The sequence below is a fragment of the Rhinolophus hipposideros genome (assembly GCF_964194185.1).
Source record: "Rhinolophus hipposideros genome assembly, chromosome: 10".
Taxonomy (NCBI): Eukaryota; Metazoa; Chordata; class Mammalia; order Chiroptera; family Rhinolophidae; genus Rhinolophus; species Rhinolophus hipposideros.
Window position 1 is genome coordinate 37,650,508 of NC_138056.1, and position 22,754 is coordinate 37,673,261.

At 34.7% G+C, this 22,754-nt stretch overlaps 1 protein-coding gene across 1 annotated transcript in view; it reads right to left on the bottom strand.

Moving 5' to 3' along the window:
* The window catches only part of PDE3B (phosphodiesterase 3B), a 140,919-nt gene that overhangs the window by 5,458 nt on the left and 112,707 nt on the right, over positions 1–22,754 (bottom strand). The window contains exons 8-15 of the mRNA XM_081062655.1: positions 19,460–19,611; positions 18,543–18,680; positions 17,459–17,570; positions 15,349–15,462; positions 12,587–12,786; positions 5,495–5,698; positions 3,444–3,605; positions 63–315 (exon numbers count right to left, since the gene is read on the bottom strand). Of these exons, the coding sequence (XP_080918781.1) occupies positions 63–315; positions 3,444–3,605; positions 5,495–5,698; positions 12,587–12,786; positions 15,349–15,462; positions 17,459–17,570; positions 18,543–18,680; positions 19,460–19,611 (1,335 nt within the window). The remainder of the gene's footprint in view (positions 1–62; positions 316–3,443; positions 3,606–5,494; positions 5,699–12,586; positions 12,787–15,348; positions 15,463–17,458; positions 17,571–18,542; positions 18,681–19,459; positions 19,612–22,754) is intronic.

Genomic DNA, 22,754 nt, shown 5'->3' on the forward strand with positions numbered 1-22,754 from the left:
TAACAATTGTCACCCCAGTAAACAAACAAACGAAAAGAAATGATAGTATCCCTATTTCTTACTGAGATTTAGATTGTCTTCAATTTCTTCATCATCTGTATCTAGTTCTTCACCATCTTCATCATAACAACCTTCAGTATCGTCATCATCTTCTGCTTCTATCCACTGACCCGGGAGCAGACCAGCAGCATCATAGGAGTTACACAGGGGACCCACTATGTGGGTGATAAAAGACTCTTGGAGCTTTGCTAGTTGAGGAGAAGAACGATCCATGAAGGGACTGATGGGCAAACCAAGATTTGCTTCTTCATCTCCCTGAGCATTTTAAAAAGAAAAGTACAGTTTTAACTGTTGAAAGAACAACCGCTGAACTTTGCCATTCAATTATCTTGAGGCTTTTTAATAACCATAGTCTGCATCAAAATAATTTTTACAAAGAAGTGTCAATGAATCTATTACTTTTATCATTTCAACTGTAAGAATTTCTCTAATTTTTGAGAAATCCTAAACAAGAATTAAAAAAAAAAAAAACATTTATTTAAGTGTTTTTCCAGGACCCATCAGCTCCAAGTCAAGTAGTTGTTTCAATCTAGTTGTGGAGGGTGCAGCTCACAGTGGCCCATGTGGGGATTGAACCAGCAACCTTGTTGTTAAGAGCACTCTAACCAACTGAGCTAACTGTCCGCTCCAAGACTTTATTCTTAACACTCCAGCAGTCAACCAGTATGGTTGATATTCAGTTAACCAGAAAACTATACATCTTTTAAAATAAGTATGGGCAAATTTACTAACAACCTGCAAAATTCTATAGTGTCAGATATAGATTCTCTTTCTCCTAGGGGGGAAGGCGGTATAGTGCAAACATTTTTGTTGTTGTAGTGGTGCCTCAAACATACCTAGTTGTTTTGCAAATGCTTTTCACCCCTCACCCCCTTTTGTAACAGCAGAATCCTTTAATGAACCTAATCAGAAAACCTAGTATGTAAAACAGCAAGAAATAGGGCTACTGTGCTTGAGGGGAGGCTTTGGGGCCCAGACCCCAACTGCTTGCTCCGTGACACCCTCTCGCTGTTCTCTAGGATTCTGGAGAGTACAATTTGAGATCAGACAGATGTGGCTTTAAAACCTGCTTTTGCCACCTAGTACCTGTATGGTACTGGGTGAGCTCTAAGCCCAATTCATGTGTAAAATTTGAATAATCTGCTTTACAGGGTTGCCATGAGGATGAAAAGCAGTATGTGAAGGACTCACCACCACGCTGACTGAGTGATCCCCAAAAGGTACCATTAAAATGTTAATTCCTAGTGTTAGAAAACGGGGGAGGGGCATGGATACTCCACACAATGCACAAATTCTTCAGGCAACATGAGCCCCATGGCCCGAAGGAGAACTTCAGAAACTGTCCCGGTGAGTAACTGACCCATGATTTAAAATCTTCTGTGACTTTATCTCTTTCTTTATTAATCCCCTAATCCACCCGGTGGTTATGACTTTATCTTTTATGAGGAAGAAAAGTCTAATTTTTTTTTTTTTTTTTTAAAAACACACACAGCTGGGTTTGTCCACAGGATTCTACAACTTCATAGATGTGGGGGTTTGTTTGTTTGTTTGTTTTTGGTAGAAGTTTGGCTTTTCTGAGCCCATGACAATTAAATGCTTATAGGAATATAAAGATAGTATAATTAAGATGATAAAAAGACCGGCAAGCTTAGAATTTTGTATCCATATCTGAAGGATGTTTAACAGGATAACCAGACTGAGAGGAAATTTAATAGTCTTTATGAGGGTTGACTAGGATTTTCATATAGATTAGTACGTTTGACCTTCATGACAACTCTTATAGGTTGTTATTTTTCTCCTTTGACATGAATAATGAAACCTACAAAGATGAAGTGAAACTGTCTGAAATACCTTTGGTGAATAGATCGGAAATTATAATAGCTAACATTTATTGAGCACTTAAGTGTCATGAACTGCTCTAAGACGTTACATATATTAAGGCTGCTGTGAGGATTAAATTATGTGGTATGTACTATCAATATTCTGTTTTATCAATGAGGAAACTGAGGCACAGAGGTTAAGTAACCTACCCAAGGTCACATTTGCTGGTAAGGAAGTCGAGCCAGGATTCAATCTCAGGCATGGCTTCCAAGTTTGCTCATTAAGAATTAATTCTATATACTTTTAAAATAATTTTATACATTGGGTCTAAATGAACAGTTTAAATGTTCTTTGAATTAGTTACTTCTGTTTGTACAGAGATGGTATTTTCCTATAAAATTGTTCATTTGTGAACACAAATTGAAGCCTTAGGCAGGCTTCAGTTATCTTTGAGAATGAGGATGGGACTATGCCATCTACAAATTAGGCAAATATTTATAACCATTTTTACCCCAAATTACAAATAACTTAGTTTAAACGTATCAGAGTAGTAAAATGTTAATTTTGGAATACTTAACCTATTTCCATGATTACACAGTATGGTATTTTGTAAGAAACAGTAGATTATGCATTATTGTGTTGGGATGTTTAGCTAAGGTGGATGAAAGACACTGCACATTTGTTTAGTGGTCATTTAATACAATCTGTGTGTGACAAGGTGTAACAGGTAAGTGTGCATGGTTGACAGGCTCTGCTTCATCACTCTGACTGGAGTAACAACTCATGGTAGGAAAGCCACATCTTGATCTTTCCTGATTGGCAGGGCCAGTAAAGATTCCCAAGAAATGCAATTCTCAAGTCAAGAAGACGTGTTTGATATTTTGGAGATAATGAACTGTTAAGTTGTGGGTAAACCAGTATACTTCTACTTTGTAGGGAGCCTCAAAATTTGACCTAAAAAAAGTGGTAAAGATTCTGCAAGGTGGAAAGATTATTTTAAGACAAGATTTTAAAACATGAGAAAAGAGTATGTTTATATCTCTGAATCCTTGTAAAACCATTAAGTATCTACTTTGTCCCCATATCTAGCCCTCTAATTTCTTACCCTCTGCCAGGACTTTTACCCAGTTGATGTTTCTAAGGCAATGTTTCTATAGCAGAGTTGAAAATGGGTTGATATCTGTAAATACAATCTAAGTATACTCTGAATTAATTAAAAGCCAACTTCGTTTAGAAATAAATTACCCTAGGTCACAGCCTCTCAGGATTGAAAGGGACCTTGGAATCATAATGTGGTCTATCCTTACCTCTAGACTCAAGAGTAAACTCAAGCCACTCCAGATAGGTTAAAAGCTATTTTATGTTACTTTAAATTTTAGCAGCAAAGGCAAAAAGAGCTGAGAAAATACTAAGACCAGAGCAAATGAAACAATTTCTAACCATTTTTGGTCAAAACAACTCACATTTCAAACACTCAAGGTAGCTATCCGAATCCTAAACAGTGGTGTCTTCAGATGGCAGCTCTTAAACATCCCACCAATCAATATCCTGTTTCAACTTACCTGCTCATAAAACTCATTGACAATGCCTTCTGTCCATTTCAAATGCAAGTCCCGAACTTTGGCTGGGCCATTGATGTCAGCCAGTTTGATGCACACCTGACATACTAAGAGGCGATCATTTTCACTGCTCCATTCTAGACCGTTACTATTTACATCATTAGCCTATTTTGGAAAAACGGAATTATTTTAGGTTCTGAGGGCACAGGAGTTTTGTTGTTTGTATTTACCAAATGAAAACCGTTTCCTGTCCAAATGACAGGAAGGAATGTTAATAAATGCTTCTTTTAATCAGTTGTGCAATAACATTGGACCTCTATGGTTTGTTTCCCTTAAATTTGTAGTGTCATTGTAATTTAGTTTCAGAGGAAGTAGAGACTATAAAAACCACCATGAGTTTCAATATTTGTGATTACCACAGAGAATTATAATCTATGTGTGTATATATTACATATTAGTATGTAATATATGTATACGCAAAAAAAAATCAAATCAGAATTGTAATTATTTCTACTTCAAAAAAGAACACTTAAAGATCTAAGGATAAGTTGCCTCTAGCTGTGGAAGCAATTGTGTTATAGTTGAAAGAACCCAAGTCTTAGAAGCTGATCCCTGTGGTTTTAAATCCTGACTCAGAAACATTTACTAATTCATTGTGTAACACTGGAAAAATTACTTAATCTCCTTAAGTCTAACTTTCTTCATCTATAAAATAGGAAAAGTAAAACCAATCTAGTTGTACAACCATGAGGATTGTTATAGTTCATAGTAAATACTAAATAAATGCTCACACTGTTATTTAAATAAATGCTGATTATTGTTATTAATTAGGCAAATTACTATGCCTTTCAAGAATTCAAATTTCCTTTTGTAAGAAAATGAAGTGAATGGGCCAGATCAGTGGCTTTTGAACTTTAGCTGTGATGGTAGTTTTTGGGGCACCAAACCCTTTTGTTAAAGGAAAATTCAGGAAGATAGCACTACAGAAAACACTTTTAAAACAAAAGCTCTTTTTATTGAAACTGTAGGTCTAGAAACCCACTCCTGAGAGATTACGGAATGGAATTCTCTGAGGAACAAAAATTAAAAAGCAGTGGTGGGTTTAGATAATCTTTTGTCTCTAAAAACTTCCATTACTCTGACTTAAGCACTTAAAGACATGTTTATTAAATAAAAATAAATTAATAGAGCTACACAACTATGAAATAACTTTAAAGGCATACTGATTTCTCACTTAATTTTATAAGCATTCCATTAATTTTACAATAGCAAAATATATAGGGTCAGTTTCTAGAGGTTTAAATCTAGTACTCCTTTTTTTTTAACTAGTTCCTCTACCCTGACGGTACACCTTCCTTTAGGTCACGAATGTCATCAAGAAAATAATAGCTTCCTGCCAACAAAAGAGGGGCATCCTTCCCTCGGGAATCCAAAACAGTGGTTCTCCCAAGTGTCTAAGGGATAGAACACACTCTGATTAGAATCCCTATTACACGAGAACAGTGATTCTCAGTTCGCTAGTGAATGTGAGGGTGAGGACTTTGACCTGTTCTTTCCGTATTTGTTAGCACAGACTGCAGATATGGGGCAATCCCAATACACAGTTGTTCAATGAGAGCATTATTCTCAAGTAGAAGAGTAGAGAATACCTCCACTCTCCCACACCAGGCATTCAATACTAATACAAAGAGGGTGGAACAGGTGTGGTGAAGAAGGCATGATGGTCTTCTTAGAAGCACATCTTCAATTTCATAAAGTGCCTTACTTGGCACTGTGCAACGCTTTCTCAAATCTGCCCCTAAAAGCTTTTGACATAATTGGATTGTCAGTGTGTGAAACTTACAACAATACGTCTATGTGTCAGAGAGGAAATGTAGCTAGCAATAATACTTTAGGATATGTTATAATAAAATTTTTAAAAAATGTTGGCACATATTGCCTTACATTAGATATTATGACTTCATGAGTAGTCTAACTTAATATTAAATACTTTTATCAGTAACACTGACAATGATTTCCATTTCTGAAACTAAGTATTAATTTGCATAACAAACCTTGGCATTGAACTCCGCAAGGAAATCAAAATGCTTTTTAAGATCTGTGGCAAGGATTGCTTCAATGACTAAAAAACGAAAGCGCTTGAATTCCACATGATCAAGGTTATGAAGGAAGTTGTATTCTGGGCTAGAAAGATATAGATTCCAAGCTGATGCAGCATGATGATTTTCTAGAACAGATCTATCGTTGTACAAAACTGCCTGAAAAGGAATAAGACAAATGAGGTTGGCATCTCAAAGATATATTAAACTTTTAATCATAAACAGTGTTAGAATCAGATTGGAAGGACACAAACAATGAGTAACTACTATATGCCAGGCATTTTAATACCTGTGAAGGGTTGTGATAATTTTATAAATGAGTAGACTGAAGTAGAAGGAGGGTAAGGTACACCTCTCTGGCATGCACAGCTAGTCTGGGAAAGGGTAATTTGTCTCCAAAATGCACCTTCTTACAGACACCATGCTGCCTCCCGAGAGATGTCAAGTTGGTATTTGAGCTACTTCATTAACTCAGTAAAGCTGCTCAGATAAAGCTTCTGTTAATGAAGTCCTCAGGGATACAGAGCAGGCTTAGGGGTACATTTATCTTCTTTTAGCCAGCATGGATCTAGGGTGGTGGTGACTGCAAAGAAGCAGGGTGAGTCAGAGACCCGGCTGTCTGAGGACACATCCTGTACTTCCCTCCGGACACAGGACGCAGGAGAGAAAGAGAAGTGTGAAACGGGTAAAAGCACGCAGCCTCTACTTTAACTGGTGTGAACTATTTACTTTTTCTCCACCTCACTCCGGTGGAAGACCCTCAGCACTCTAGGATTTTGGACTACAGATTCTAATAAAACCACTGAATTACAGAATTTTTAAAGCCTCTTCCACCTCTAAAACTCAAGCAATTAAAAAATTATTAAACAAGCACAATAATTAAGAGATTTTTTAAAAGCATTGTATTGTGGAATATAACATATATGCAGAAAAATGATAAAACTTAAAAAACATAGTTTAACAACTAGACATAGAATAAATACCCATGTAACCAATGGTCCTGTTAAGAATACATTGCTGACTCCTTAGAAGCTTTCTTTGTACACCGTTTCACAACCCCGTTTCTCCCCACAAAGGTATGCATCCCTAAATAATATATTCAGTAGTTCCGTTTTGTCTGTTTTGGGACCTCGTATACATACGAAGGAAAAACCCATCTAGAGAGAGAATAAGTGGAAGGAGTCCCCAGCGGGACTCCAATAAACTCACTACTTAGCTGCGTAGAGGCAAGAAAGAATCACGGAGCAGTAAGTAGGAGGCAGATGTCAATTAAGAAGATACTGGATGACTGCACACAGAGCAATAAGCCAAGTTTAAACTTAGTTGAGAAAAACATTCCTGATGAAGCAGGTAATGAAGCCTAAGCTGGCTTTTACTGAGGGCTCCGTGACGACTGGAGAAGGAAGACCGTCCCAGCACGTTTAGAACTGTAGCAACTAATGTCCTTTGACTTTGTGCTAAAGCATCTTGCTATCTGCTTTCTCTAGCTATGGACCTTCTCTCCACAGGCAAAATACGTCTCTAATTTGGAAAAGCAAATTAGTCGATTACAAACTTCTTACTTTCTTTTTTGAATCAGAAAGAATTGAAAGAGGTTGACTACAAACTGTGATAGAATTAATAAATAAACAACTTTCAATAAATGTGAGCAAAAAGAAAACCAATCAGACATGAAAGCCTTAGAAACAGGAAGAAACATTAAAAAAATCTCTAGGTGAGAGTCATATGATTAAAGAGGGTCCTTTTGAAAAGCGAAAAGTTTTGGATTAAGAAAGATTGTTTTCATAAAAAAATATTCCTGACTTAAAAAAAAAATCCAACAGAAGTAGTAAACAAATGAGATGCTGCAGGAAAAAAAAGTCTTGACTAGCAGCTGTCATCTTGGGATTCCTTTACCCTGAAATTCTGGGTTTGTTCTAAAATTTCTGGTAATCCTGTATCTTCTAAGACCCTTTGTCTTAGCACCCTTTTTTGCAAAAATTCATTTTTAGGTAACTTTCTCAGGATGGATGGGACATGATTTTATAAAATCTTTACATATTTGAGATTCTCTTAAATTTGCTCTTAAAGATCCACTGTAGCTTATTAGCTGGATACAGAAATCCAACTTGAAAATAATCCCTCTATACCAGCTCTTCCCATTTTATTTTTTCGAGTACTTACATTATTATCACCTCTCTCTGTCTCTTAAAACACAAAATTAATTATTATTATTTTTATTTTTGCTTTACTAGTAAGTTCCATGGGGTCAGAAGTTTTCTTTTTGTGTGTGTGTGGCCTATTTTTGTTCAGTAATAATGTCTGGAATAGTGCCTCTCCCACAGTATTCACCCACTATTTGTTGAATGAACAAATGAGTAAATGAAATTCCCATAGAATTTTGAAGATTTTCATTCCAGCATCATCTAGCATCCATTCATTTGCTAAAATATGATGTCAATTGGTTTTCTGTTCTTTTATAAGTGTGTTTTCATCCTTCAAGGAATTCTTTTTAAAAAACATCTCTGCTCTGAAATTTTACTATGGCAAACTATGTGGAAATTTTGGGGTTCCCCCCCATTCAACTTTCTGGAATTTGGTGAACTCCCTCAACCCACAGACTTCTGGAACTTTGCCATGGTCCTCTATGCCCTATTTTTTTCTTTACCTATACTTTCCATCTCTTTGTCTTTTACTCTGTATTCTAGGACAGATTAACTGACTTTTACTTCAAATGCTTGTGTTCAATTCTTTTAATTTCTGCAGTAATATGTTTAGTTTCTAAGAACTCTGATTCTCTGATGTTTGCTTTTTCATAGTTTTCTATTCTTATTGGTATGTTTTTCAAATTCTCTCTGAGAACTTATAAAAAAATCCAGTGCTTTTCTAGTCCCTAAATTATGTTGCCGTTCCCCCGACCCCCCACCATATTCCTGTATTCAGTTATTCTGTTCATCTTAGCCTTTTCTTTCCAAGCTACTGGTTAATGTCAATGTGTGGTGATCCTTGGTTATCTGCTGATATAAAAAAAATGAATTCTACATTGCAGGTATGACTTTCTTTTGCTCTTGTGTATGTTTTATCGCTGAGTATCTCCTTTAATTGGGAAGGATGAGTAGGAACTCTGTAAATGTGGACAGGGCTTGTTACCTAGCAGGTTTTGCTTGAGAATTACCAGACTGGGTGCCAGCTGTTCAATTTCCAGAATGAAAAGGATTTACTCTGAAATACTAACATCCACACTAGTAATTCTTTCCTGGAAGTTTCCTTTAATATCTAAGAGATGAGTTTTCTGCATGGAGATAAATGCAGGGTTGCAGTAGCTTTGCTTAAAGGTGTGTAGTATGTGTGGATGTGGGGGGGGACATTCCATGAGCACACGCTCAAGAGTGTGTGCGTGCGTGCACATGTGCAGAACAGGCAGGGGTAAAGGCCACAGCAGTCTCTCTAGACAGGATTCCACTTAGGTTGTAACCCCCTTCTAGTACTATATTTTATCTTTCAATATTCATCGATCTATTGTTTTCATTTTCCAGAAATAGTATCAAATTCTTTACTGGTGATAATACCCTCCCAACTATTCTTCTGTTGTAATGAGCTTCATCCCTTACTGTCGTTTTAATCAGGAGGAAGGGGAGGCAGACAAATGCATGTTGTTTAGTTACCATCTATAGCCTTACTTTGGGGAACAAAATATATTTATGACTCTCAGATTTACAAATCTCAACTTAAAATTTTATTTCCTTTTACCCCGTATCTCATCAAAATACTCTATAAACTCTAGTATCTCAAGCACTAATCTCCATTTTTTCAGCCAACTATTCATTTGGAAATAGCTGAGATCTCAGATACTGACATCCCTCCAGGATAAATGTTTCACCTTCTTTCATGGCAAAGATTCAAAATAAGCCTCTCGTGTCTCCCCTGCATATTTCCTTTACCATGAGACTGAAAGGGGATGTTGGATCCAGTTGGTGGTATGATATACTACTGTATCTTTATAATACACTGGAGCAATGTCTTTCACTAATTATGGCCTGATTAGACCCATTGAGCTAATCAGCTCTCTAAGATTAGAGAACCTACTTTATTACCTAATAAACAGTTTCAGCCTCAGGCTTTCACAAAAGAGTCCTTATCTCACAGTGCTAGCTGAGGAAGTTCTCATGAATTTCATTACTTTGGGAAAAACAGTTACATTTCAGACAAGCTAGCAGTCCTGCAGAGCAAAGAAATCAGGCATCCTTCAACATTCAACAAATATTTACTGAATGCCTTTCACATGCTATTAGGTACTAGTCTAGGTGTTTGGGAATAAAAGAGTCAAAAATCCCTGCCCTCATAGAAACTCACATTCCCCTGAAGAGAGATAATTAATAAATCAAAAAAATGCGTAGTATGCTAAATGATCATTGCTATGGAAAAAGTAAAGTAGGGAAGGAACATAGTGAGTGCCAGGAAGGGGCTTCTGAAATTTCAGATGGAAGGCTGTGACAAAGTGAGCTTTATAGACATCTAGGGAAAGAGCACTCTGGGCAAGGAGGACAGAAAATGCAAAGGCACTCAGACAGGGAGTGCCCAGGATGTAGCAAGCAGGCCAGTGAGGCTAAACCTGAGTGAATCAGACAAAGGAGACTTAGTGGGGGCTCAGTCATGTAGGGCCTTCTGAGCCATTGTAATGACTTTTACTAGGACTTTTCCTAGGGGAATGCCACGGGACAGTTCGGAACAGAAAATGACACATTCAAACAGGGTCCCTCTGGCTGCTATGTGTTGAGTACAGACGAAGGGGAGTGGGAATTAAGCAAGGAGACAAGGTAAAAGGCTCTACTTTTTCAATAGTTGAACTCTAATCAATTTCCATTCCAGAGCTTCCCACCTATTGGCAATCCTTAACAATGACAAGTTAGAAATAAAATACGATTATTGATATTATATCCAGGCTTCATGTTGAATTTTGGTAAGAGTTTTGAGTATATACCTATAAATTATTTCATGTATCAGTGTTTTAAAATTCTCCGCACGTGAGAGAGGTAACCTAGAACTCACTCATTTTTAATATCCTTGAAGGAAAAGTAATAAACAAGTCTGACTCACCAATACTCAAAGCTAATAAAAGCCAGAATAAAAGAGTATGGAACAGAACAGTAAACAATTTCTGTCTACATGATTATCTGATTTAGGAGCCTCTCAAATACATATCTTATCTCCTTTCCATACGTTATCTCCTTTTACCCTTAATATTAGGTACATATTTTGAAGTTCAGAAAGACAGAGTGATTTGCCTAAGGTCACGTAACTCTTAAGTGGATAACCAGAAATCAAACTTGGGTCTCGATCCCAAGACCAGTGGTTTTCCACTGTGCCACAACTGCCCAAGTCTGACTCCCCATAGGGCTAAAGGATTTTCAAAGATTATGAAATGTTAGGCTTGAGAGAATGGACATTGATTCTTGCAGAATAGTACTGCAAATGAGGAAATAATGTGCTCTTTAGTGGGTAATTTGTCTCAAAGCAATTTTTACAACAAATACTAATATCTAGGTTAAAAGTCATTAAAAAGTCACCTGTGGGCGATGATGTCAAAGCCTGATCACTGCACTGTACACATGAAGCTGAAGCTGAACAATAATGAATGTCAACTACAAGTTTATATATATATATGTGTATATATATATATATATAGGTATATATATGTATGTATATACTTACAAGAAGCGAAGTACAGCATTAGGACTAGAGACAGTGGAAATGTAATGGCTGTGTGCGATGTCAGAGGGGTAGTGGATGGGGGAGGGGAGTTCACACAGTGTGAGGGATATAAATGATAAACCTCTAAGTATTACATTGTCTTGTGCACCTGAAACTAATTAATTAAATAAATAAATAAATAAATAAATAAATAAAAAGTTACTTGTGGGAATCATGAGCTATTAACAGATAAAGTCTCATAGAGAAAATGAATCACACAGCACTTTAAGCTTCTCCCCCCACCCCACACCTGAATCCTATTCTTGTTCTGGCTAGAGCATCTATACCCTATATTTTAAAGTGAGAATGTGTGAGAGTTACAAGTGGGAAAAGGAACACAGAATGGCCACAGAAGATGAAAGAATCAGAACTGAGGTTTAAATATAGCGTGACAAGTGAAAAAGATGAATTCAGCAGTCATTGACTACTTAATCATTGTAAGGCACACAGTTAGAAATACAAAGATGGATGTTTCAGGAATCCCCAACCTAAATAAATACCCACACCCACACTAAATTCTACTTAAAACTAAATACTTGGTTCCAAGTCCTAATGTTTAAAGCTATTAACAATTACAGTATCCATTTGTTGGGAACTCCTACCTTTTATGCAAATTGTGACTACAAAGAAAATTGCACTTTATCAGCTGTCCTGCGTGCAAAAATAACGTGGTACTAGATGAAGTTTTACATACACTGATATATTCAGAGTTAAGATATTTAGAGCCTATATTATGGCGTGTCTTAGAGGAAAAAGAAGTTAACAAAAATAATAGTTCTCCATCACTATAGCTTTTAGGCACACAAAGGACCTCGCCAGAAGGAAGAGTAAATCTTACATCGAGTCAGAGACTTATCAGTTTGATCAACGGCAAAACTATTGACAGCAAGAACTCCAGAATTTCATAAAACAGTGAGTCACTCTTTCATGAACATTTTATTTGTTTAAGAACTTCAGAAATTCATAAAACAGTGAGTCATTCTTTCATGAACATTTTATTTGTTTAGGAACTCCAGAAATTCATAAAACAGTGAGTCACTCTTTCATGAACACTTTGTTTAAGAACTCCAGAATTTCATAAAAACAGTGATTCACTCTTTCATGAACATTTTATTTGTTTTCCAGTGCAAGAAGGTGATTTTCCCTCCCCTAATTCTTTAGCCTATATCATATCAATGCCATCTGTTAATATCCAATTAATTAGTATAGATGGAATGGCCATATGATTCAACTAAGTAATGATTTACAAAAGGACATACAGCATGGTTGTAAAATTTCGGAATCACTTTTTAAATTTTCTGAAGAAGTATTTCCTACCTGAGGGGCATTTGTAGCCACTAGAAATGCATTTGTCCGCCCTGGGTGATCGTAATCATGCATAGCAGCTGCCACGTATAAAGCCATCAATTCCAGCGCAGGAATGTTTGAAGACAGGCAACCATAGCTTTCATCTGGAATTGAGCAGCTCTTTGAAGAAATGTAAGCAATTTGCCCAGGGTTAATTCTACCATCAGAATCTGAGGAATAAGCAAAATAAACCAGCATTACACTTACCTTCTTCATAGTGAGGCTAAGGAGGGGAATCCCCATAGGTTATATGACTATTTATCTTATTTGTTTACTTACATAAGAAACAGACTCTATAAACATGGACTTAAAACAACATATTAGCCATCCTAACAAGTGTGAGTTGACATGTCATTGTGGTTTGATTTGCAGTTCCTTGATTAGTGATGCCCAGTATCATTTCATGTGTCTGTTGGTCATTTAGATGTCTTCTTTGGAAAAAATGTCTTTAGTTCCTCTGCCAATTTTTTTTTTAACCAGGTTGATTTTTTTGTTGTTGTTAATGAGTTGTATGAGTTCTTTATATATTTTAGATATTAACCCCTCATCCGATACATGGTTTACAAATACTTTCTCCCATTCTGCAGGTTGCTTTCTCATCTTTTAAATTGTTTCCTGGATTTATAGAAGCTTTTTAGTTTGGTGTTGCTAGTGCTTTTCGTGTCATAATCATTTCCATTCTCCAGTGCAATCAGAATAAGGCAGCACCTCCCATAGTCCTAGAAGTCTTTATTTTCAACATAATTTTCCATTTCAACAGCTACTTGGTCTCCCAAAGCCTTGTCTTTTACAGACCCTTGATTCCATATCACCATATATGAGGATTTATAACAGTGCTAGTAAGACCTCTAAAGGAAGTGAGGAGCATGACAGAGATTCCTACATATTGCATTAGGGAATACTTAAATCATTGTGAACAGGCTGGTGGTAGAAAACTGCTGTTAGGGGCACTACCAAAGATAGCTCAGAAAAAAATGAGGAACATATTATTGGAAAGGACGGGAAAGGAGATCATTGCTATACAGTAGCAGAGAGCTTATCCAATTTGTGTGCTGCAGTTAATGTGGAACACAAAGCTTGCAAACAGTGGATTTAGATATTTAGCTAAGGAGATTTTCAAGCAAAGTACTGAAGACATAGCCTGGATTCTTACTGTTTATAGTAAAATGTGAGAGGAGAGAGAGATCTAGGGAGAACTGTTAAGCAAAAATAACCAGGACTTAATAATTTGGGAAATTTTCAACCTGCCAGGCTGCGAAAGACACTAAAAGTAAGAGATGCATTGTCAGTAAGGTGTACTCTGTCTGGACAGAAAGCCAAGGCTATAGCTGGGCCACTTTCTGGAAGGATGAAAAGGTCTGGGTCAGAGAGAGTCTTGATATTCTACTGCTGTCTTTGAAGAAGTGACTGTGAGCCATGGAAGGCAGGTGGCTTCTAGAAGCTGTAGGAGGCCAGGAAACGGATTCTCATTAGGGACTCTGGGAAGAAAACAATCCTGCTGACACCTTGATTTTAGCCCAGCTTGACTTATTTCAGACTTCTGACCTCCAGAATTGTATGACAATAATTTGTACTGTTTTAAGCCACTAAGTCTCATAATTTGTTACAGCAGCAATAGGAAACTAATACAGATTTTGGTACCTCAAAGTTGGGTATTGCTGTGACAAATATCTAAAAATGTGGAAGTAGCTTTGGAATTGGGCAATGTGCAGAGGCTTGAATTTTGAAGAGCATGATAGACACCAATAAAAGACATTAATCAATATATTCAAGTTCATTAAACACCAAGGAGGATAAATACAAAGAAAACCACCTGAGTACCTCATAGTCAAAATGATAAACACTAATGGCAAAGAGGAAAGGGACATAGTTTTAAGAAATAAGACTTATGGCCAATTTGTCAACATAATCTACAGAAGTCAGAAAATAATGGAATATCTTCAAATGTACTGAAATATGAGAATATTCTGAGACAAAATAAATACATCTACAAACAAAAAAGCTACAGAAAATGATCCAATGGAAGCACAGAACTACTAGGAAAGAGTAAATATGGATGGCAGATAAACACGAACACAGGGCAAATCCATCAAACCTAATGACAGTGCTTTCCATTCTTTGGTAGTTGAGTCTGACATTTTACACTTATTAGTTTGGTGGTATTTCTCAGGCATTTGTAACTGAGCAAATTCTGTGTGTCTATATTACTGGAGTATTTCTCCCCTCTTTTGTAAGCTAGAATATGAGAACCATGAATGTTATAATTCAGTATATTTGTATAAATAATTATGATTAGGAGCAGAACTAACTTCCTTGGGAGTAAAAGGTGAAAGTTTTTTATATCATTTTAATACTTATGTGAGGCTTTTATACATGTCCCCTTTCATTGGGAATGTTACATGTTTTAAATTTACATGATACACCTAAAACAAAAAAACAAGAATTGAAAGAATAAAGCAAAGAAATGATTATACTACTATTAAAGATAGTGTTACCTCAATGGGCGAGACATAGAAAAGAGACATGGTAGATCCAGCAGTCTTGGATCTTAACTTACCTTTTAAGATAGATAGGTTTCCTAATTTGCATGTCATTTACATATCAAAACTTAACATAGACCTTTGTATGTACCAAAGGTTATTGAATGAAAAATTTAAAAGAGAAGTAATAAAATGAAATAGCTTGATTTATTACTCCTGTAAATTAAAAGAAAGATTTGTAGAAGGAAGTACCTGTTTCATTTCCTGTTCCATGATCATTGTGGATCTGCTGTAAGCCAGGAATTGGTCGTGTTGTCAGATACCAAACTGCATGTAGGACGTCTGTGGCATGTATACGATTGTGATCTAAAGTCACGAAAATATTTTATAAAAATGATCATTCTGTTAACATGGGACATTTAAAAAACTGCAATAATTTTCTAATCCTCATATATTAAATATATGGCTTAGAATAATTTCCCATGATTATATTTTTGTTTCATCTTATTTTTTAAGGCTTCTTGATGTGTTAAAAAGTTCTTTTAAAAACTTACACTTATATGAAAACATAGTAAAAGGGTCAAAGAAAAGGCAGGGTAAGCAGAGCTAATTGGAAGGCATTGGAATATTTACTTAAAATTGTAGCTTTTAAAAATATTTTGTAAATAGAGTCTGGATTATGGAGATCCACTTTTGCACACAAAACAGTTTTTGCACCCAGGCACATAGAATAGTGACAAATTCTGGATACTTGAACTTCCTCCCACCCCTACCAAAAAAGGAAGAAAAAGATAAGGAATATTTATTTCTCAGGCCTGCTGTAAGGATTAAATGTTACTGATATATGAACAGTATCTGACACATAGTACATAACCAATAAAACACTAGTTTACTGAAATACCACTATGTGAAAAGGCAAGACCTGTACTGAAACCCAGCTTTGCTATTTCTAGTTTTACAATCTTAGGGAAAATTGTTCTGAGTTTTTACTTCTCACCAGTGAATGGCAGGTAATACAACCTTTCCAACAATGATTAAATGAGATAACCTTTGTGAATCTAATGACCATAGTGATAGTTGATAATCACTGAAAGTTCAACACTTCAACAAATATTTAATGAGTACTTACCGTGTAAAATTAGTAGATGATACAATACTAAGTATTAAGGCTATAATGTCAATCCACTAGGAGCTTAATTATTAATACAATCACCACCTATTATTGACCATGTACTATTTATTTCCCACCAATTCTGATTATGTGCTTTACATGGATTATCTTCTGTCACTCCCTATGGCAGGGGTGTCCAAACTGCAGCTCGTGGGCCAACTGCAGCCCATGATCCATTCTTAATTGGCCCGCAGCAAATTCCAAAAATATATTTAGTTTACTTAAATAAACCAGGTGAGGCAATACGTACTTCACCTCGAGTGAGTGGCCCGGCTGTTTGTGTATTTTACCGCATATGGCCCTTGGTGAAAAACTTTGAAAAAAGTTTGGACACCCCTGCCCTATGGGGTAAGTACTATTGTTATTCCCATTTACAATTCAGAAATTAAACTTTGGAAAAGTTATATACAGAGACTCTTTTCTTAACCAATATATCCTAATTGGAGCTGACAATAAAATACTCCTCACCACTTTCTATCCATTCCCCTTCCCTTGAAGTCCATCTTAAAAAGTAGCACTTTAGCCATTATAAAATTTAGCTACTTTTTAAAATGCATAATTTATGTGGAAATTTTAGTACATCATTAAGTATCATCATTAATGAGTTATGACATATCATTGATTTCCCCAAAATATGTCCATATGAAGGGAAATTGTAGAATGTATTGACACATAAAGACAACTATCTTTTTCTAATATGAAATTCAAATGATATTTTAACACAAAAAATCAAATAGCCATTAAAAATTATTCCATAAATTGGGACACCATTAAAAACAGAAATGCTATGGATAAATTTTAAACATTTTAAAGTCAAGAATTTTCTGAAATTCTTGACTTAATATTACAAAACATTTTAAAAGATAAGGCACTCAGATAAATATTAACATAGAAACATGTATATCATGTAATAAGTAAAAAGGCAGATTATAAATAGATATCAATATTATGATTTACTTTATAGAAAATAAATATATATAAGAAAAAAGTTTAGAAGAATATATACCAAGATGTTAATAGTAGTCAGTTAACTCTAGGTAGTAGGATACATATTTTCTTTTTAAATACCTATTTAAAACTTATCCAAACATGTAATTTAGAAGTGTTTGGAGGACTATCTGAGGGGAAAGATCACAGAGGACTTCAAAACTAGTATTATTTGAACTTAAATAATAAGATGTTAATACTTACAAGGAATGTCTCGATAGCCATTTTCTAATGCACGAAAATAGTTCATGAATTGTAGAGTGGGAATTTTAAATATTTCCAATAAACCAGTGTCTTGAAATAAGGCATACATAACCTAAATGTCAATGAAAATAAAGTTCACTGTAAAAATCAGACTTTCTATTTGTAGTTGAGTATAATATGCTTTTGTGATTTACATTTAGGATATTAACCATTTATGTCGTTAAGTTAATAATTTATTTAAAGCTTCTCTAAAATGAATTATTTCCAAAACATGAAAAAGGAAGACATCACCCTAAAGCCCTTGAAAACCAAAAAAAAAAAAAGAGATTACCATGTCATGTGTCACGTCCCAATTTTTAAATTTTCCATTTTTCTCTTTATCTTTTTATTCACAATTTATTGAAAGGCATGTGAATTCTATTCTATCCTAGTCCTAGGTGTTAAAAGAACTCAGAACAAATATATTTACCAAGTTTTTGTCCCCAAAGACCTCAATTAGACGAATGTATACTCTCAACATAATTTATCCTTATATTCGTCTATTTCAATAAATAAAATACTTTGGAGTTAATGGGAGTGGTATTTTGGGAAAGTTAATCTGATACTGTAGTGTGAACCCATCAGGGAGAGCTTGACTCTGCGTGGGAAAAATGCATGTATTTTTCCATGATTGTAGCAATAAATGCACCATTTGGCCTTGAGTAAAATATAGGGACGGCAGATGAAAAAAAACAAAGCATAAGTTTCAGTGGTGAGAACTAGATCACCTTTCATGTCCTTTTCAACCTCAAGATTCAGTATAAACTATTACTTCAGTACAATTCAATCCCATTGTTATGGGCAAATAAACTACTTTTTATTTATGTATAATATGTAATTATACGCAATACATATATAATTGTGTATATAGGTTTTTGTTTCTCTTAAAATTTTCTACTGAAAATCTCATTTGTGAAAAAAATAATTAAATGAAAAATGTTGAATTTCTGCCTAAATCAATATTACACACTTTTAGATTTTGCTTTTTATAAAGATTCAAAACAGTTCATTCATAATAAAAAATTAGTGGAGATTTGAAACAAACCTGACTAAGGATCCTTCCTGACTTCTCGCCCATCTTGTCTACAAGTTCAAAAATTTGAAAATTCCAGTTGTTCATTTTTTCTATTAACGAGTCATAATCTTCTATTAACATCAGGTCCAGTGATGTTTCCTGTTCACTCTGTATACACAGGGGAAAAATACAAACCGACTTAACCTTCCCTTTTATTAATATTGTTAAATCGTTATCTAAATGAGAACACTTAAAATTGAACATTTTTAAAAATGGTCAGTATTCTTTTCTACAGATTTTTCTCAAATATAATCTTTTCTTCTTATTTCTTCTCTTTGTAGAATACTATCTTAATACAAATATAAACATTTCTACCACGCATTAGAAGACTTCTTAATCTTTACTATTATAAATAAAAATATATTTCCAAAACACTATTCAAATCTAAAATCCATTTTCGTTTTAGAAGTTACAGGTATCAAGGATAAATAAAAAGAAACTCATACCCTTATTTTGGCATTTATGACTAGCCTAACTTTCCAGGAGAAATGGATCAGTTTTTCTCTAAAGAACTTAAATTTTGAACGTTAAATTGCTATTTTAAGCAAGTAGATTGTTTTCATTGCCTTTTAGACACTATACACATGTCCGTCCAACTTTAACATATATAATGAAGAAAATATCAGCATAAAAAGGAATGTATCTACTATTAAACTAAATAAAATGTTCATTTTAAAACGAATGCACTTTGTTGTTCCAGGATAATGAGTTTAGAAGTAATTATTATTTATTAAAGGTTTTCTTTAAAGTGGTTTAGTGACTTTCCCAGTAAAAAAAAATTTTTTTAATATTATATTCAAAACCTTGTTTTGGTTACAAAAAATGAAACTAAGCACTAACTAATGTATTTCACCATAACATAATCATATCAGAAGTTTATTTTTTACGTTTGATTGCTGTTCATTCTGTGTCTCTTCTGTTAGGTGATTATCACCTTCCAAAAATAATTTTCTGCAATCTGTGATCTCTGTTTTCACTTCTTGTTGAGCTTCTACACGGCCGAGTGATTCTTTTGAGAAAATGGTGTTGTCTTCATCACCTTTCAAAAAATATATATAGTAATAAGAAGAATAAAACTTACCTTATGTAGATAGTTTTATAAGAAAAATTATTTGCAAAAATATTCAGATAAAGTGAACCATACTGGCATTCAATCTAAATCAATGAGACTAAAAATTAATTATACCATTAAGTTGTAACTTGTTGGACTATTTATATTTAGCCCAGGTACCTTGTGCTCAGCAATAGACATTTCACCTGTTCTATCTACTCATGGATGAAAGAAATGGGTGGATATCCTTTATAAAAGTGAAACATAAAAAGTCCCTATTGATGGGAACTTTCAAAACCATTTTGATGTAAACAATTTCCAACATCTGCAACTGTTTGAGTTTTGGATACAAAAACTCTCAACTCACAATTATGAATGAATGAGATGAAGGCACATCTAAAATTTAAAACACAGTATCATGAACCGTGAGTTATTTCTCTATGTGATTAATAATATTTTCCCCAAATCACATGGAAAAGGGAAGCTGCATTGGTGGCTAAACAGTATTCATTCACAGGTAAAATACTCATATGCGTTCTACTTGTAATATCCTGAACAGGAAGGAAACTTTCCCCAAACTCATCAACAGTAGAATAAATTAGTGTACTCATACAATTGAACATTATAGAGCAAAGAGAAAGGACTCCAGTCACGTGCAGCAATATGTATGATTCTTAAAAATATAATATTGAATAAGAACAAGTTTCATCCTCTAATTCTCATTATGAAAAGTTCAAAAATATTAAAACCGATACACATGAGTAGTGAAAGATGAGATGAACCTTATCTTTGGGGGATAAACCTGAAGAGGAATTGAGGGGAAATTCTGAGGTGCTGGTAATATTTTGTTCAGTGATCTGGGTGCTGATTGCACAGGTATGTTAAGTGCGTACTCACTGGAGCTGAGTTTTGGAAGAACTAGGTTTAAATCCTGATTTTTATACTTAACAATAACACCTGCCTTACTAGACATTACATATAATAGGTGACCAATAAATGTGAGTCAAATCTGAACCTAACACACTGAATATACTAAAAAATTATAAATGGATGATCAGAAAGTATTTTCTTTTTAGAAAATATTTTTTCCAAACGAAAGACATTTAAGAAATGAAATTTAGAATATTTACCTATTCTTAGTAAGTTAAGGCAGTAACTACAATAATATTCTAAAATAGCCATCAATCTAAAAATTGTTGACATTTGAGGTATACTGTATGATTTACTTTTTAATGATCTAAACTCCTAATAACTGTATCTTACAGATAATAATAAAAACAATTGAAATAAAGATAGCAATTTCTTCTCAAAGATGTCCACAACACTATCCCTTGTCCTACATGCACTCTTTTGAAATGTATTCTTCCCAAACCCCTGCAATCTGTTCTGATGATCAGAGATGTGGCAGACGTGATAGTTTGTTCTGGGTGGAGTCATTAACTGAACTGGCAGCTTCCACTTCCTCCTCTCTTAGAATCCAACCAACATGTTGGAAGAAGCCCATAAGGAGGTCATAGTTAGATGGACTGATCAACAGCCAACAGACACAGGAGTAATCCGTTTTGGAAATTCAGCCCAATCAATCCTTCAAATGACTGTCACTCTTGCTAATACCTGACTGCAATCACAATGAGAGCCCTCAAGTGAAAATCTCCCAGCTGAAGCCAGTCAATCCAAAGAACTCTGAGAATTAATAAATTGTTATTTTTTAAAAAGTCTATTCAATATAATTACATACCATTAAATTCACCCGTTGTTAAGTGTACATGCAACCATTATGACAACCTAGTTTCAGAACATTCTCATCACCCCCAAAAAGTACCCTCAGGCTATTCTAGTTTGAGTGTAGGGGAATCTTATGGTAGGATTAATTTGCATTTATCTAATGACTAATGACATCTTTTCATGTGTTTCATACCCATTTGTTTATATCCTTTACCAGGTGACATTTACCAAAATATTTAAAATCTTTTGCCCAATTTTTGTTTTTATTCATATTGAGTTGTAAGCATTCTTTGTGTATCATGGATATAAGATCTTTATCAGATACATAATTTGCAAATTTTCTCCCAATCTATGGTTCATCTTTTCATTTTCTTATTGATGTCTTTTGAAGTGCAAAAGGTTTTGATTTTGCTGAAGCCCAATTTGTCATTTTTTTTCTTTTCATGGATTGTGCTTTTGGTATTGTATCCAGGAATGCTTTACCCAAGGTTACAAAGATTCTGTTCTATACTCTACAAGGTTCATGTTTTAACTCTTACATTTAGATCTATGACATACTTTGAGTCACTTTTTGTATATATGGTGAGGTAAGGGTCCAAATTCTTTTTTTGGCAAATGGATATCCAATTGTCCTGGCCCTATTTGTTGAAAAAACTCTTTTCTCTTTGAATTGTCTTGGCTTCTATGTCAAAAATCAATTGACCATAAATGCAAGAATTTATTTTTGGACTCCCTGTTCCACTGGACTTCTGTTCCACTGGTCTGCAGGCCCATCTCTGTGCCCATACTACATACACTGTCTTAATTGCAGTGGCTTTATAATACGTTTTGAAATCAAGTAGTATTAGTCCTCCAAATTTGTTCTTTTTCCAAATTGGCTACTGTAGGTCATTTATATTTCTATATAAATTTTAAGATACACTTGTCAATTTCTACCCAAAAGAGCCTGCTGCAATTGGATATGGATTGCATTGAATTTATAGATCAATTTGGGAGAACAGCCTTAGTGACAATACTGAGATAGTGAATTTTCAATTCTAGTACTATGAATTGCCTTTCAATTTATTTAGTTTTTCTCAACAATGTTTTAGAGTTTTCAGCTTATAAATCTCCCACTTTTATTCTATTTTATTCTTTTTGATACTATTGTGAATGGAAATATTTATTTAATTTCAATTTATGATTCACTGCTAGTATACAGCAATACAACTGATTTTGTACATTGATCTTGTGACTTTGCTAAACTTGTTTATTTTTCGAGGTGTGTGTGTGTGTGTGCGTGTGTATTTGTGATTTTGTATGTAAAAGATCATATGATCTATGAATAGGGACAGTTGTACTTCTTTATTTCCATTCAAGATGCCTTTAATTCTTTTCTTTTCTAGTTTTCCTGGCTAGAAATTCCA